The sequence below is a fragment of the Acartia tonsa genome, chromosome 3 (genome assembly GCF_053477335.1).
Source record: "Acartia tonsa isolate MP-2025a chromosome 3, ASM5347733v1, whole genome shotgun sequence".
Lineage (NCBI taxonomy): Eukaryota > Metazoa > Arthropoda > Copepoda > Calanoida > Acartiidae > Acartia > Acartia tonsa.
The window spans coordinates 47,107,935-47,124,081 of record NC_137262.1 but is presented as its reverse complement, the minus strand read 5'-3'; the positions used below and the strand labels follow the sequence as shown (position 1 = coordinate 47,124,081).

The following is a 16,147-nucleotide window of genomic DNA, read 5'->3' as shown; positions in this document are numbered from 1 at the left end:
AATAGATAGTATGATTAAATTATCAACAATGTCGCAACTCTCGATCATGAAACTAAGCTAAGCTGAAGCGTTTTTATTTTTTCATTGTTTCCCCCTCCCACTTATTTTTTATTCCCCCTTACCTCTTTATCAGGAAATCCTATGTTGTAGAATATATACCCCTGGTTTATTTTAGAACACATTTCTTATAGAATGCACTGAAACAAATTCAGATGTCAGCACATATAGATACAAATCTAAAAATTTTAGATACCTAGCCCTATTTACATTTTTTTAAGTGAATGAAAATGAATATTACTACTTGTTACAGCACAATATGGAATGCCCTGACTTCTACACAAATCTGTACAAACTTTTCCAGGTATATAGATAGACCTTCATATCTCGATTTTGGCATCTATAAACAAAACATCCCTAGAAATATTTCACTTTTTATTTAATATGGGAGAAGTAGTTTGTGCTTGTATTGCGTAAAATCAGTAAGTTAGCTTCAGTCGAAATCGATTATTAAGTCTAACTTTTCTTAATAGTGATAAAACGCATAGCATTATTAAACTTATTTTTAATAACAATTAGACTTAATAATCGTGTTCGACTGAAGGTAACTCACGGATTTTACACAATACAAGCACAAACTACTTATCGCTTTATAGATTATTTTACTTTATGTTTAACTAGCGGCTACGCCCCTAGAGGCCTTCTAGTGGCATTTTTTAAATGTTTCTTTTTATTTTAAATATCTAATTTAAGAAATAATTTGTCTATGTTTCCATAAGCTGTTAAATTCATGTCTCTACGCAGCGCCACTACGATAGCGACACTATGCGGCGGGAATATTAAAAGGGGGTGGGGGGGTAGGTTTCTGGTAGAATCCGTAAAGGTGTGTGTTTTACTGTTTTAAGGCTTAAAAATAGTATTAGAACGATAATATTCACTAAATATGTGTATTTCTTACCTATTGAAAAGAACTATAGACAAAAAAAAAATTTTAAGTTCACATAAATTTTTATCACATAACCTTTACGGATTCTACCAGAAACCTACCCCTCTCTTTTTTCAATTTTATTGTGATTTCTCTTTAGAGGGTGGTGGTACCCTCCCCAATAATAGTTATAAACCTTCCCTGGACCTATGAGAAGATACCCTGTTAAGGAGAACCCAATCGGTTTAGCGGTTAGCGAGATCCTTCGGTACAAACAAACAGACACACAAACACATAGACAAACAGACATCCTGTTACTTTAGTGTAAGGATAATTGTCAAGACTAATATGACACTATTTAGATTGAAATCTTCCATATGAAGTACAAGGCAAGATTTTTTCACATGGCTGACATATTCCTGGCCTCCACCCATCTACAGATGTCTCTAGTTGCATCTTTTGTCAAGAAAATTGCCAGGTTATCTCTTAAGGTAGGTTTTAATATAAAAATATAAAAAAATACTTTTTTGGGGTATAGTCCCCTTCGTAACATCGCATCTTAAGGGGCGATTCTTCGTATTTTTCACAGTAGCTTTTCTCCTATTTCTAGCCTCTGCGGTAATAAATAAAAAAAATTTAGAAAGAGAGTAGGTACAATTTTTTTTTGTAAATTTAATCACTTGATTTGACCTCCTACATATATTTAAGGATTACAATACATATTACATACCCATTTAAATATTTTGAAATTGCTTAGGCAGATTTAAGTTCGGTATATTACAACCTTTAACCCTATAATTCAGGTGCCCGCAGAAAGTTTGCCCCTTTGTGTAAAATTCATCTACAACCTGATCCACCGCCACCCATCTCTGGAAATCCTGCTGGATGCTCCTGATAGGATGGACCTGACCACGGATCCATTCTTACCAGATGAACAGGAAATTAGATTACTGGAGATAATATTTTTTTAAACCTATTTTTACATGAAGTTATTTTATAAGTTGAATAAAAAATTACAAGGATTTTCTAATTATACCAAGTTTAATAGATTATAAATTAATCTTTCTCTTTAAATCAAACTAATGGAAATAAGGCTACGAGTAGCTTGAAAATAGTGAGAAAAATTTATTTATCTGCCATTGACCTCTCCCTATTTATAGATAAATTTCCGGCCATTGGCAGAATAGGAGATAAATTCTTAAGAAACAAAAATCTTATACTTATTACAATTATGAAATATCTATATTTTTATTGATTCAGCTACATGACCATTATAAAAAGTAATCTAAATAATCAGGACCCTCTGAAAACTGATGCATTGAAGTCATCTTTATGGGAGATACAAACCTTGACACACCATATTCTACCGGATGTAAGATTTATTCAGCAGCACTCTACTCTATAAATAGAAAATGTCCGTACATCTACAGTGTTCGAGCATTAAACATTTATTCACTATATTGTGCCTGTCTTAATTCTATTACGCATATTACATACAGACACACATCCCAACTATTATTCTGTAATGAATTGAAAACAATAGAGGGTTCATTGCTTGCGGATAGTAATAAATAAACAAACAAACGAAAATCCTCCTACAATTAAGTTTACTAATTTCAAAACACGGGGTGGGATTTCTCAGATCGACTAGGCACTTCTAGGGAAACCGTCCACACAACTGACTTACTTGTAATGTATTCTCGCTCCTGTTATCTTTAGAATTTTACTATTTGATAACTTATTTTCTATTAATTATTAATTGCAACCTGATCTTACCCTCTGAATGCTTTCAAGTTCATTATCGATTGATTTCTCAACCAATCAACACATTTTTATTTAGGTGAGCTATGTTTCAAAAGATTTGTATGAGAAGGGCATAAGATTGCAAGGAACAGAAAGAGATATTTCTGGCTTTCTGGATAAAACTTATTCGGACTTATTTAAAGGCAGGAATTAACAGATAATCAAATGAACAAAATGTTAAAAAAATAACGTTGTACTGAAAATTTTACTAAAAAGGAGTAATTTTTTTATAGGGGAAGGGAACAACTATTGTAGATCTCATAAGCCACGGTATTTACGTTTAACATTTTAGAAACCTAGAAAATTTTATATATAGCTTCCAACAAACGGTTGCTATGAAGATTGAAATCCATCTGATATCATAAAATATTTAAAATGTTAGCTTTCAACGCCGGATTCCACTGAATCTATGAGTAGTTCCTGTTCCCCTTTTAAAATTCAATGAAAAAATTTGGGGATTTATCCTTAATTAATTTTAAAAGTAATACTTACCTACCTAATATAAAGTTCATTTGTTTATCTTTTATCCCCTGATGTCAGGTGAATCAAGGAAGCAAATATCTGCAGAAGTAGCTCTCAACTGGGAGGCTCCCATTGGTCTCAAGTTTGCCAACAATGATTTTACCTCGACAATATTTGAATTTGCATAACCTTGTTCTTGTTGTTGTTAGATATTTGGTAGATGGCATTTTACAATTTCTATAATATTGGCTGTTGCATTTTTGTCGTAACAATTTGCTGTTATTGATATCCAGATGTATGTTTATCAGCTGAATGAAATTATACCTTCAATTTTTAGCCTGACAAAATAAACACAAGACAAATTGTGCTGTTTTTTTCTCCATGTTTGGTACAAAATTATGCTGCAATTGTTTTCAATATATAAAAAGACACAATATTGGAAGTAGCTGTTGTTTTTTTAACATATGAAGATTAAATTTTTAGAATCATACCTACTAATAGTAAGGTTAAAAAATTAAAAACAACACAGACAAAAATACAATAAATCAACTTTTGTTAATTTTAAACTTGTCATCTACCCAAATAGAAGATAAGTACCTGAATTTATTTTTTAGAGATATTTTTTTCAGATGCAATGTTTATGAGGCTGGGGCACTGTAGACAGTGCTTCAATTTCGGAGCAGTTAACTGGGTCGGGGTTAGACATACTTCTTCGTTCAGGCAAGTATTTACTTTATATTGTTACAACTTATTTCACATCTATCCCCTAAAAAATACTGTTTTATAGAAACACTAGCGGCTTCGCCCCTAGCCTCTAGGGGCTTTGCCCAAGAGGTGATAAAAAAAAATTATTGCGAGAGACCATAAAGGACCATGGAAACTCCTTCAAAAAAAAAAAAAAAAAAAAAAAAAAAAAAAATGGGATGGATTTTTTGGTTTTTGGGGGGGTTGGGGGTGTCCCACCCCCCGAGAAAATAGCTTAAAACCACCACAGGACCAATAGGTAGATACCCTGAAGAGTAGAATCCGATCGGTTCAGTGGTTACCGAGATCTTAAGGGACAGACAGACAGACGGACGGACAGACGGTCAGACGGACAGACGGACAGACAGACATCGTTCTACTTTGTATTATAGATACATAAAATAAAAGTAAAAAAGACATCATAAAATGATTTATTAAATAAACAACAAATATTATAATGTAATAATCATAAAAATTATGAAATATTTTAACATGTAATTATCTGTTACTTATAAAAATTATATAATTGATATGTTATATGTATAAATAATTTTTTTTTTTTTTTTTTTTTTTTTGTTACACATTATTAACCATGATTTTGACATCATTTTATTTTGAACACAATATCCTAAGGAATTATATGTATTATGCAAAAAAGTATTTAACTTTTTTGTATAACCACCTTGTACCTTGCTAAAATATCATGCTAGGTGAGAGGGGTAAATATGATAAAAAGTTTTCATATAAACATAAAAATAAAATAATGTTAGTCTTTACTAAAATAGTATTAATTAGAGTAATTGTATGCAAAAATAATTTAAAAATATTTTTGCAAAGTTTATTCTTTAATGTGCAGTCAGGCTAAACTTGAATACAAGACAAAGAGAGAGAGAGAGTGGGGGGGGGTTAAGTAGGGAGGGTTAGGGAGTGAACCAGGATCTTGCCATGAAAAGAATGCCAGTAAGAGTCTAGGCCTAACTTTCAAAGAGATCAGACATGCCTAGTACTCTCTACTTACTGCATGATTTAGGCTAAACTTTCAAGCTTAAATATGTTGCTGTATGTAATTGAACTTATATTCTTATATCAATACTTTTAAAATAAAATTCTGAAACAATCATACTTCTAGTGTTCAATAAGTAAGTCTTTAGGGTGATAGAAAAATCAAACATTTAAATAGGCAGTTAGGCAGTTGAACACAGGCCTTTAAACTACACACTCCAACCTAAAAATGTCTTAAAGAAAATACACTTGAAATTAAATATTCAATGTATTCCATTAGATAGAAAATAGGAGAAGGTTAATATTTTAGTTAATACTCTTTAAAGGTTTAATCTTAAAGATGTGTTAACTCTATTCAATATTCATAATGATTTAGATAATCAAGGTATTGAATACTGCTAGGAATTATTTTAGTTGGTTATCTTTTGGATTTAAAAAGTCCAAAAGAGATATCAACTTTGAATTATAAGCTAGTGTATAAAAAACCTAGTTTATATTTCATATTGTTGTACATATTTTAGTTGGTTATCTTTTGGATTTAAAAGGTCCAAAAGAGATATCAACTTTGAATTATAATCTAGTGTCCAAAAAACCTAGATTGTATATTCATATTATTGTAAATGTTTTAGTTGGTTATCTTTTGGATTTAAAAGGTCCAAAAGAGATATCAACTTTGAATTATAATCTAGTGTCCAAAAAACCTAGATTGTATATTCATATTATTGTAAATATTTTAGTTGGTTATCTTTTGGATTTAAAAGGTCCAAAAGAGATATCAACTTTGAATTATAATCTAGTGTCCAAAAAACCTAGATTGTATATTCATACTATTGTAAATATTTTAGTTAACTATCTTTTGGATTTAAAAGGTCCAAAAGAGATATTAACTCTGTTTTTATTTGTATAATCTTAGATAAATGACATATTATATCTAATAGATATGTTATTTGATCTAAATGTATAACCCCTGTTGAATATTCATTGATAAACTATTAATTTTTAGTATAATATACTACATTTTACCCTGACTTGACAAAAAAGTTAGATGACTGGCTAAGGCTAGGGGGAGTGATTATATACAGCTCCCTTTTTAGAGTGATTAACTTATAATCAAATTATTAATAATAAATCCAACAACTTACCGCTTACACACCCCCCCCCCCTGTCCTATCCTAGAAAAGCTGTCCATATTTTTATAATGGAGGCTTAGGGGTAGGGTGGAGGTTGTATTTTTATGTGAGGAGGTGGTTAAGTATAGTTAGAATAATATTTTACTTAAAGGAGCGCAGCAATAATAAGATAATCCCTTTATAAAGTTACATGAACAAATATTGACATGGAAATATGCTCAACATCAAATATTTGCTAATGTGTGTTTATTTCGGTTTATATGTTTTTGAATTACATTGTTTTTCATTTCTAATAAAAACTTGAAAAGTTGAGCCACTATTAATCTAAGATTTGTAAAACTCGATGATTTAGGAACTTATATCCTAAAAAATGTTAAAATAAAAAAATCTGACTTATGTATTATTTTAGCAAGCGAAGTTACTATCAAATTCTGGATGTTCAACCTTCCACTGAACCAAAACAAATCAAGGATAACTTCTATAAATTATCGAAAGAATATCATCCGGATTTAAACAAGGTAAATTCATATTTTCCTAGGGGTGTATGATGTATATTCTGCACAAGATTCATTTTTTTCCCTGCTGCAATTTTTTTTATTTTTTCCCCTCCTAGTTTTTTTAGCAAGAAGGGGAAAAAATGTTTTCAGAACTCTTTATTTTTTTCATAATATCTCCCCTCCCCCATATTCTTTTAGTTTTTTATTCACCAAGGAGTGGAGAAAAATGGAGAAAAATGTTTTGAGTTCTCTTAATTTCCCCCCCCCCCCCCCCCCAACCACATATTTTTTATCCCCCCCACCAACTTCAGCAGGGTCAATTTTGCAGAATATATACCCCTGTATTTTCCTTTTTATTACAATAATTTTTTCTTTTCTCTCTGTGTTGATATCTTGGAGGACATATGACCAATCAAAATATAATATTCAGGACGATCCTTTGGCTTTGACAAAATTTAAAGAAATCGTGGAAGCTTATGAAGTTCTCTCCAACCCTGAAGAAAAAAGAAAATATGATGATCAATACGGGTTCAGAGCAAAGTAAGAACTTTGATAGATTGAAATTAAAACTTTTTAAAAGTAACTTGAGGAAAATTCACAGATACATATAGCAAGTTTAGATAAACAATACCTACCTTTTTTTGACCTATATTAGCATAGTGTTTTAACAATCCGATCACATTATGGTTAAAAGTTGTACATATTTCAGTACGAAAGGGCATTTTTCTGGTCCATCTTTAAAAATTACCTAAAACAAGATAGCTATAAATAGTTCAATTCGATAGAATAAAGCGTTGCCTTGGGAAATTCTAGTGTTTAAAAACTTTATCGCTCGTATAATGGGATTAAATCATTTGTGACTAAAAACTTCATTTTTCTCGTCCTTGCTTACTAAGAGATATAAGTTTTCCGGAATTTTAATGTAGGGAGTAGATTTGAAATCTGCATCAAATTTTAAGGATTTTTTATAAAATTCGTTTTTTGTAAAATTCTTTATCTAAAAGCGAAAATACATTTTAAGTTAATTAATTTTGACCAATAGGATAGGTGGATTTTAAACTACCTGCGCTCTAATTGGTTGAATGATGTACGACATCCAATCAGAGCGCAGATTTTTTAAATCCACCAATCACAGATGCCAAAATTAATTAACTTAATTTGTATTTCCGCTAGGGTTGGGCCGGATATCCGGTGTGGTTGGATATCCGGCCATTTTCAATATCCGGCCGGATACCGGATATTGAAATTATCCGGCCGGATATCCGGCTATAACTTTTTTTATATTTTACACCAAAAATCTCTGCTTTTTAAAATTTTAAATGGCTATAATTTTCTTATTATTGAAGCTAGAAGAACATTTTTTGAATATGTTTATCTTTATGTAAATTTTATATATGAAATCTCAAAAGTTTATTAATAAATTTTTTTTGCTACTTTAATATCTGGTAGTTTAGCTGGTTATCCGGCCGGATATCCGGTAATTTGACCGGATAACCGGATATTTGCCGGATATCCGGCATTTGAAATCAGCCGGATATCCGGTATCCGGCCAAAAAAGTATCCAGCCCAACCCTAATTTCCGCTTTTAGATAAAGAATTATACAAAAAACGAATTTTATAAAAAATCCTTAAAATTTGATGCAGAGCTCGATCTTTAAATTGTTTATAGGTGATTTAAACCGGGGCGATTCATTTGGCGCACCATCAAATTATTAATATCAATCTTTAAATCGAATTTGCATGGGCGATTTGAATCGGGCAGTGGCGCAGGCCCGGCGCGGCAATGGCACTCACCGAGTGGCATTGCTGGTTTAAATCGGGGTGAATCATGCACTGAGCCCCAACGAAAGACCCATTGCATATGTAATAAATGGATATTTTTTTTAATTACTTTAATATTTTATTGCAAAACTATCGTGAAAACATTTTTATAGTTATTTTTAAAATAAATTATATATTAATGTTTTATATAAAATACCATACTGACACGGTATTTTATATAAAATACCTTACTGGCACTGCTTAAGTAATAAAGTTGTACTGGCGCGGATCGATATTTTAGTGAGTGCGCAAGCGATTTAACAACACCGCGCCGGAAATCTTTTAAAAATCAGGTGTGCTGTGGCTTACCACCAGCGCGCCTACGGTTCACCTCTGAATCGCCCCGATTCAGCGCGGCATAAAAACGATTTAAAGATCAAGCTCAGATTTCAAATCTACTCCCTACATTACAATTCCGGAAAACTTATATCTCTTATTGCTTACATGATATAAAACCCTAATACTAATAATAGCTTATCATATCAAATGGAAAGTTATTGAAATTCATATATTTTAGGCCAAAAACACAAATTCATAGAAGACCTACTCGAAGATTTCACAGAGGTGGACTAAATGAGGTATGAAATATAGTTTTTTTTATTTATTTTTGTTAATTATAAAGCAATAAAGAGATATTTCACCTAAAATAAAAACTGATATTCCTCTAAAACTTGCCCGCAATTACTAAAAATAAGATTCGGATTATTTACATAACAATTATGGCAAAGGAGGAAAATAGTATTATTACTTTCAAATCTAAAAATTAATTGCAGAAAGGTCAGTTTGTGGATGATTTTGAGCCCCCTGTAATGAGAGAAATACAGTATGACCTTAGCCCTGAGAAAATGGAAAAAGTGTGGGTAAGTCAAAGTTATATTCATAGAAGCGCAGCTACTCTCTTAATATTTTATGCTCGTTTTTTTTCTTCCAATGCATTTGTCAAAGGTCAAAGTAAGATTATTAACTTAACAATTTTAAAAGCACAAATTGATTTATTAAATAATTCGGCCATAGTATATAATCATGATATTCAATTATTTTGTTATTGCCTTCCTTTTTGTAACAACTTTAATAAAAATCCACTAGTTGTTATTAACATTGCAAGTTGAGATATTGTACTTTGATTAGGAGAGATACAAAGAAAGATGGAATAAAGTAGAAGAAATAGAACGAATACGGGAATTAAAAAAGAAGAAAATAGAATTTAGGTAAATGAATATCATATTTGTAATAGCCAAAGCTTTTACTCAGCAACGAATTTAATGTTAAAAACGGAAATAAGTACAATATTTCCTTTTGGTGGGCGAGAATTTTATTCGAATTTTAAAAATGATATTTAGTTGAAATAAAAAGATATTAACTAGTTATATTCTTTTGAAGTTTATAAAAATCTACCAAAAAATTTAGGAAAAATTTAGATGAAAGAAGAGCTAACATGAAGAATATGTCTCCAGCTGAGAGAGAGGACTTTTTATTCAAACTTAGGTACATTTTTTTTTCAAAAATGCAATTATGTCCATAATAACGACAAAAAGTTTATAAATCACTGACAAAAATACAGTTATATTTAATGTATGTCATTAATGTTAGCTATTAGTATTTTAAAAGAAAGAACAAGAAACTAAAATACAGTAATAATATGGGAAATTAATGATTACATTTTAGACAAATGACATATTATAAAATAGTAATGGTTGAATGTATTTTATGTGTATAAACTGGAATCTATTTAATGAATAGAGACACAGTGTAGAGATAACACTCATAAAATTGGTGTAGAATATACGTGGATATTATGACAGGGAAAAAATTGTCGTCAATCTAGCTTCCTAAGATGGAACTCGTTCATTTGTCAGTTTGTTCATCAAATAGGTGGGAAGGGGATTGGGTAAAGGGGATGGAAGGGGGAATCGTGATTTTAGCCCACTGCGTGTTTCACACTATTTGAGAACATAAAAATCTGGTGTAAGATCCAAGTAATAATGTCTTAAAGTGACAGTTAGACAACCTGCCACAATATGAAACTTATTTGTGTATCATAATAAAACTAAGTTTTTCTAGAATGTTAAACAAGGATGTTGGAAAACCACTAGAAGAAAATGAATTTTCTGGAAATAAAACACAAAGTCAGAATGAACAAAGCTCAAATAATGGTAATATTTTAATTTATCAAAGATTGATTATTTAATTTGTTACTCTACAATTTAAATTAGGACATCTTAAATGACTTACCTAGTCAATGAAAAACTATTTTCCATTAGTCCAAAATTAATCTTTATTACCTATGTAATAAAGATACGTGCAAAATGTGTATAAATTCAGAAAATAATACCTACCTACTGAAAAAAGCTTGTAATTTTTATTATCTTAATCTTCCTTGAGAACAACTTTCAAATTTTAGTGTTCCAATGTAAGCTTTAAATTTATAGGGCAACACAAATGTTATAGGCTATACTTTTAATGTACTTAATAGCAATATAGTATCGGATTTAATCCTATAATATAAAGCAGTAAGGTTATTTGCCTGATGATAAGATCTCGAAAAATACTGGTCCAAAATGTTCTTTTTAGTGAATTTTTACATTTGTCCTGGGTTGGTCTTAGGTTATTTTTCCGACATCCCTCGCTCATCCCTAGAGGCTAGGGGCGAAGCAATTAGTTTATATTAAATTGCTATATTATTCTTACAGCTATAACTCATAAATAAATACTTTTGATTTGTAGATGCCAATACAAAAGGAGAGGAGTCCAAAAAAGAAAGTTCAACACAAGAAACTAAATTTAGAGAATGGATGGAGAGAGAAAATGAAAAAGTGAACACAAATTTAAATTGGAAGGAGCAACTCAGAGAACAAGTCAAAGAACAATTAAAGGTAAGAAAATATATTTCTCGTATTCATTTGAAACCGATTAATATCCGGTGGATTAGAACCGGTTCTCATTCATACGAAAAAGTTATGTCTAGAATCGAATTATATACAGTTTTCTACGAATATAAATATGTACAATCATAGGATAAAACCAGTTTTTTAAACCATGCCATCGGCATCTTGGGGCTAAAAAAAATGGTTTTAATCTTAAAATTGTACTTTTTATATGCGCTGAAAGCTATTTATAATAGGATATGAGAAATAACTATTATGTGATTTTATCAGTAAGGGAGGGAGGGGACATTGGGGTCTTTATTTCAATAGTCCCAAAAGTCTTACCATAACGTTTTCTTATTCATTGACTTAACAACCTAGGGACTTTTATTAAATTTTGATTGGTTGGTTCATTCAGTCGAGTGTCCAAACTTTTCAACCACTAAGTTTAATCTACAGAAGGGGTAATTTTGTGTATCAAGTACATCAATTTAACGGCCTTTGTCTAATCCCTTTAGATTCCTGGATTGTATAGTGACTTGTATGTAAAAACCTTTTTGAAATTAAGTAATGCTTATAAACCAGTAATTGGTAAGACCAACAGTAAAACAAAACTAGTATTTTTCGAATGTTGTTGATTTTAGCTGCATTTAAAAATTCAGATATTTTCTTTGGCACAACATTTAACGGGAATTGTCCCTTTCGTGTCAACGCCCCTTAAGGGGCGATTCGTCGTATTTTTAAAATGGCTTTTTATAGGTTATTTTAGGTAGGGTTAGGTTATATTGGGTTAGGTGATTGCCCCACAGGGTTAGGCAATTGGCCCGGCAGGGTTAGAGCCCCCCGTAGGGGCTAGAAATAGGAGAAAAGCTACTGTAAAAAATACGAAGAATCGCCCCTTCAGGTGCATTGTCATGAAAGAGACTATACCACATGTTTTATTTCAGAAAGAAGCAGAAAAGATGAATACAAGTAAATCTAAGGCGGAAAGGTTTGTTTGGGATCAGATGTCCTTCCCAAAAACAGAAGAGGAAGCGCATCAAGTATGTATATTTCAGTAGCGCAGCTAATTTATAACTTAGGTTTGTCGTTCCCTCCAGAAAATTTGGTGACAGAAACTCGTAAAAAAAGGTCATATACAATTTTCTTGTAAAGCTCCAAAAACAATCCTAAGGTAGTGAACTACTTCCCTTTCCCCCTTATTTGTCATTTCTTTAATGGTTCTTTTCCTAACCCTCAGGCACAGATGTATGACAGCCTCAGGTGTTTAACTTACACCCCAAGTAATTAACACAACTTTCAGCACTAAAAAAAAAGAAGATAATTAGAGTATACTTGGTACTTGGCTTGTTAATCTTCATTTTCTACTGGTGCAGCGAGTTGAAGATGTTGGTACTGATAATTTTGTTATCTTTTGCTAATTCATATATTTTTTCAGTTTTGATCTAAAGCTGGCCACTGATGTGGCATGTTTGATATCACTTTGTAAACTATTCCATGGGTCGACAATTCTGAAGGAAAAGAAAATTAGTCTGATGTCAGAATTAGCCCTTCCTTTCTTTAGGTTAAGAATATCAGAGGTTTGTCTTGTTGTGACTCTGTTTTGAGCAACATTTACAGTTTCAAGTCCACATTTAACGTTTCCAATGTTATGAAGAATTTTGTAGCACTGGACAAGATCAGCAAAATTTCTCCTTTTTTCAAGAGTCCATAAATCAAGCTCTTTTAAACATTCATGGTAATCATGTGATTTCAGACCAGAGACCATTTTAACTGCTTTGATTTGGACAGCTTCGATGTTTTTAATGTCTGTAAGGTTCCAGGGGTTCCAGACAGATGAAGAAAACTCCAGATGTGGTCTCACATATTGTTTGTACAGCCTTATAAAAACATGTTTATCTCTGTAGTGAAATGACCTTGATATTTGGTTTAAAACAGCTTTAGCTTTGTTGACAATTTCATTACAGTGCAGTGGCTTGATGGCTTAAGGTTGGAAGTTATTCTTATTCCAATATCTCGTTCAGACTCAACTGTTCCAAGTTTAATATTATCCATGTAATATTCATTTTTGGGTTATTCCTGCCACAATGGAGAATTTTGCATTTGTCAATATTGAATAACATTCCCCAAGTTTTGCTCCAATCAAGAAGCTTATTTAATGAAACTTGGAATGAGTCTGCATCTGCTTGGTTTCTTATCTTGTTTGCTTGCTTGGTATCATCAGCAAACTTTCTTAAAATCTCAATTATGATATCATCGTCAAGGTCATTGATATATATTACAAAGAGAACTGGCCCAAGTATACTACCTTGTGGGACACCTGACCTGACCTTACCTGGCCTTGACTTCGCTCCTTGTATTTCAACCCACTGAGTTCTGTCTTTAAGCCAAGATTTTATCCATTCTTGTACAGATCCAGTTATTCCATGGGCTTCCAGTTTCTGTATTAGCTTGTTGTGTGGAACTTTGTCAAAGGCGCGACTAAAGTCCAGATACACAATATCAACAGAGTTTCCTTCATCAATCATTTCAAAAATTTTGTTTAAAATTTCCAATAGATTTGTTTGACAGGATCTCTTGGGCATAAATCCATGTTGAGAGGGTTTGATTAAGTTGTTAATTATAAGGTGATCTATCATGTGGTCACGAATAATAGATTCATTAAGTTTGCATACCTGGCTGGTGAGAGATATCTGTCTATAATTGCCTGGCTACCCTCGTGATCCTTTAAGTATAGTCCCTTTCGTGGCAACGCACCTTAAGGGGCGATTCTTCGTATTTTTTATAGTGCCTTTTCTCTTATTTCTAGCCCTAGCGGGGGGCTCTAACCCTGTGGGGCAATCACTAACCCAATATAACATAAAATAACCTATAAAAAGCCATTTAAAAATATGACTAATTGCCCTTTAAGGAGCGTTGCCACGAAAGGGATTATTCCCGATAATTCTAAATAACAATTAAAATATTCTAATAATTTTTTCAGAGAGCCAGGGATGAATTCAAGAAATATCAAGAGAACATGTGGGACTTTGGAGATAATGATCGTTATTCATATAACGACAAAAATAAAAATTTCAAGGCATAGAGAAATATAGAATTTTTATACTTCAATACAGTCTTGTAGGAAAATTAGTTAACAACATATTCTTAACGAGCGTCTACGCCCCAGGAGGCCTCTAAGGGCACTCGAGGATAGGGGGGGGGGGAGGTTAGGTCAACCTCTGCCCATTTTCAATTTTATATAAATTCGTGGTAATTTTTTATATGGGTGATTTCTCTTGGGAAGGGTGTGGTACCCACCCGCAAATAGTTATAAACCTACCCTGGCGGCCCTATGAGAGGCAAAGCTACGTTGTAAAGTAGAACAATATGGTAAGGAAAGCGGTAAGGAAAAAAAGGTGTTATTTATATTTTTTATCTTTTGCTTGTAATACAAATTTAAAACTCCTTTTATAGTAACACGAATTGCATAGTTTTATATTCATTTTAAAATCCAGAATTATATTTGCCTATGAACAACAGGACAGGGAGCACTTCAATCCCAGGGAGGATCCGTTGATGAAAGGGGTAAATATGGATAATCCCGCCAATTTAAAAGAATGGCTCAATGCTTCTTTTGAAAGGTAATGAATGATAGATGCAAAACTATAGGGTTTAGTGCAGAGGAGATTTTCTTCATTGCTATTTAAGATGGATGCTTAATGTGGGGGGGGGGGGTATTTAATGACCCCCCGTAAGACACTTCTTGTAGCCAAACCTAAAAATAAAGTAACTCCAGCAAAAGGGGTTTCAGCACTTAAATTTAGCATGACATTTGCTTTAAATCTGGCAGTTATGACTTTATATGTACATTATCTGATTATTTTACCATGAGGAAAATGTATTTGACAGTTGCTTAATGAGATTTTCTCCTTTAATTTCTTTTATTTTTTAGATCCAAAGAAAGAGTGGAAGAAATGAAAACTGCACGACCCTTCACCTACCATCAGCAGAGCATCAAGTACGGCGTTGTTCACAACTCAGAAATTAGATATGGAAAATATTTTATTGGGATCCCACTAGTACTTTGGTTAATTCTCTTTTATTTAGACAAATATGTCTATATGGATGATTTTGAGCAAAAAGTAGATTTAGAAAAAGCTGTAGAAAGAAGAAAGAATGCATCAGCATAATATTTTTTCGGAGAATGAACTTTGGAGTTTAATTAAAATGAAAACACCAATTTTTTTTAAGATAATAAAATCCATAAGATTAAGCAGTAGCTAACTTTTAGCAGCATCCTTTGAGATAGGTCCAATTAAATAATAAACTTTTTTTTGTAAAAAATATCATCTTAAAAGGAATACCTACCTATTAAGTTCTTTACTTCAATTTATTGACTGACAATATTAGTTAGAGTAGATGTGCTCCCAAGTATAAAATAAATTAAAATTGATAAATAATTGCCCCTCTCCTATCGTCAAATAAGTTAATATTTCAATATTCATACTGTGATGTGATGATGTATAATACTTGTTGTTAAACCATACAAATATTTGTTAGAAATAATAAAATATTTACAAGATTAAAATGATTTTATCTGTAGATTTTTAAATCTTCTAAAAGATCTCTCTTTTTGTTGATATTTATAACCTGCTTTCAATTAATTCCCTTTATTGGTCGGTGCGACTTAGGAAATGTTAGGGATAAGACAATGGATGAAGAATCTATGCACCAGCACCTTTCCGAATCCCCATATAGTCCTCTGTAGATTAAAATTGTTGGCCTAATATTGACTTAATTAAAACTTCCTAAATTTTAAAGTAATGAAAAACATTTTTTTTTTAAATTTTGGAACTAGAAATATAGGATTTGAGGTCAACCCGTTTACACCATCTTGAAAAAAAAAAAATATTTTACTTT

The 16,147-nt window shown here is 31.9% G+C and overlaps 2 protein-coding genes across 2 annotated transcripts; both read left to right on the top strand.

Annotated features, from left to right (window-relative positions):
• The first annotated feature begins 236 nt into the window (after window positions 1-236).
• Window positions 237-3,817, top strand: LOC145314392 (nucleolar complex protein 4 homolog A-like). Its single transcript, XM_080154277.1, has 6 exons — window positions 237-361; window positions 1,285-1,413; window positions 1,726-1,862; window positions 2,222-2,294; window positions 2,763-2,868; window positions 3,266-3,817. The coding sequence occupies exons 1-6, from the start codon at window positions 317-319 to the stop codon at window positions 3,373-3,375; spliced, it is 600 nt and encodes a 199-aa protein (XP_080010403.1). The 5' UTR covers window positions 237-316; the 3' UTR covers window positions 3,376-3,817.
• LOC145314387 (uncharacterized) lies at window positions 3,771-15,815 on the top strand. The gene is made up of 13 exons (XM_080154271.1): window positions 3,771-3,907; window positions 6,473-6,581; window positions 6,991-7,100; window positions 8,899-8,959; window positions 9,155-9,241; window positions 9,510-9,589; window positions 9,789-9,866; window positions 10,443-10,534; window positions 11,106-11,254; window positions 12,193-12,288; window positions 14,229-14,324; window positions 14,768-14,868; window positions 15,180-15,815. The coding sequence occupies exons 1-13, from the start codon at window positions 3,822-3,824 to the stop codon at window positions 15,415-15,417; spliced, it is 1,383 nt and encodes a 460-aa protein (XP_080010397.1). The 5' UTR covers window positions 3,771-3,821; the 3' UTR covers window positions 15,418-15,815.
• The last annotated feature ends 332 nt before the right edge of the window (window positions 15,816-16,147 follow it).

Bases quoted from the DNA above. Each gene is read 5' to 3' on its own strand.
- LOC145314392 (XM_080154277.1), top strand. From the start codon at position 317: ATGGAATGCCCTGACTTCTACACAAATCTGTACAAACTTTTCCAG. The intron at 362-1,284 runs GTATATAGATAG...GACACTATTTAG, and splicing joins ATCTGTACAAACTTTTCCAG to ATTGAAATCTTCCATATGAA. The intron at 1,414-1,725 runs GTAGGTTTTAAT...CCTATAATTCAG, and splicing joins TTGCCAGGTTATCTCTTAAG to GTGCCCGCAGAAAGTTTGCC.
- LOC145314387 (XM_080154271.1), top strand. From the start codon at position 3,822: ATGTTTATGAGGCTGGGGCACTGTAGACAGTGCTTCAATTTCGGAGCA. The intron at 8,960-9,154 runs GTATGAAATATA...AATTAATTGCAG, and splicing joins ACAGAGGTGGACTAAATGAG to AAAGGTCAGTTTGTGGATGA. The intron at 14,869-15,179 runs GTAATGAATGAT...TTTATTTTTTAG, and splicing joins CTCAATGCTTCTTTTGAAAG to ATCCAAAGAAAGAGTGGAAG.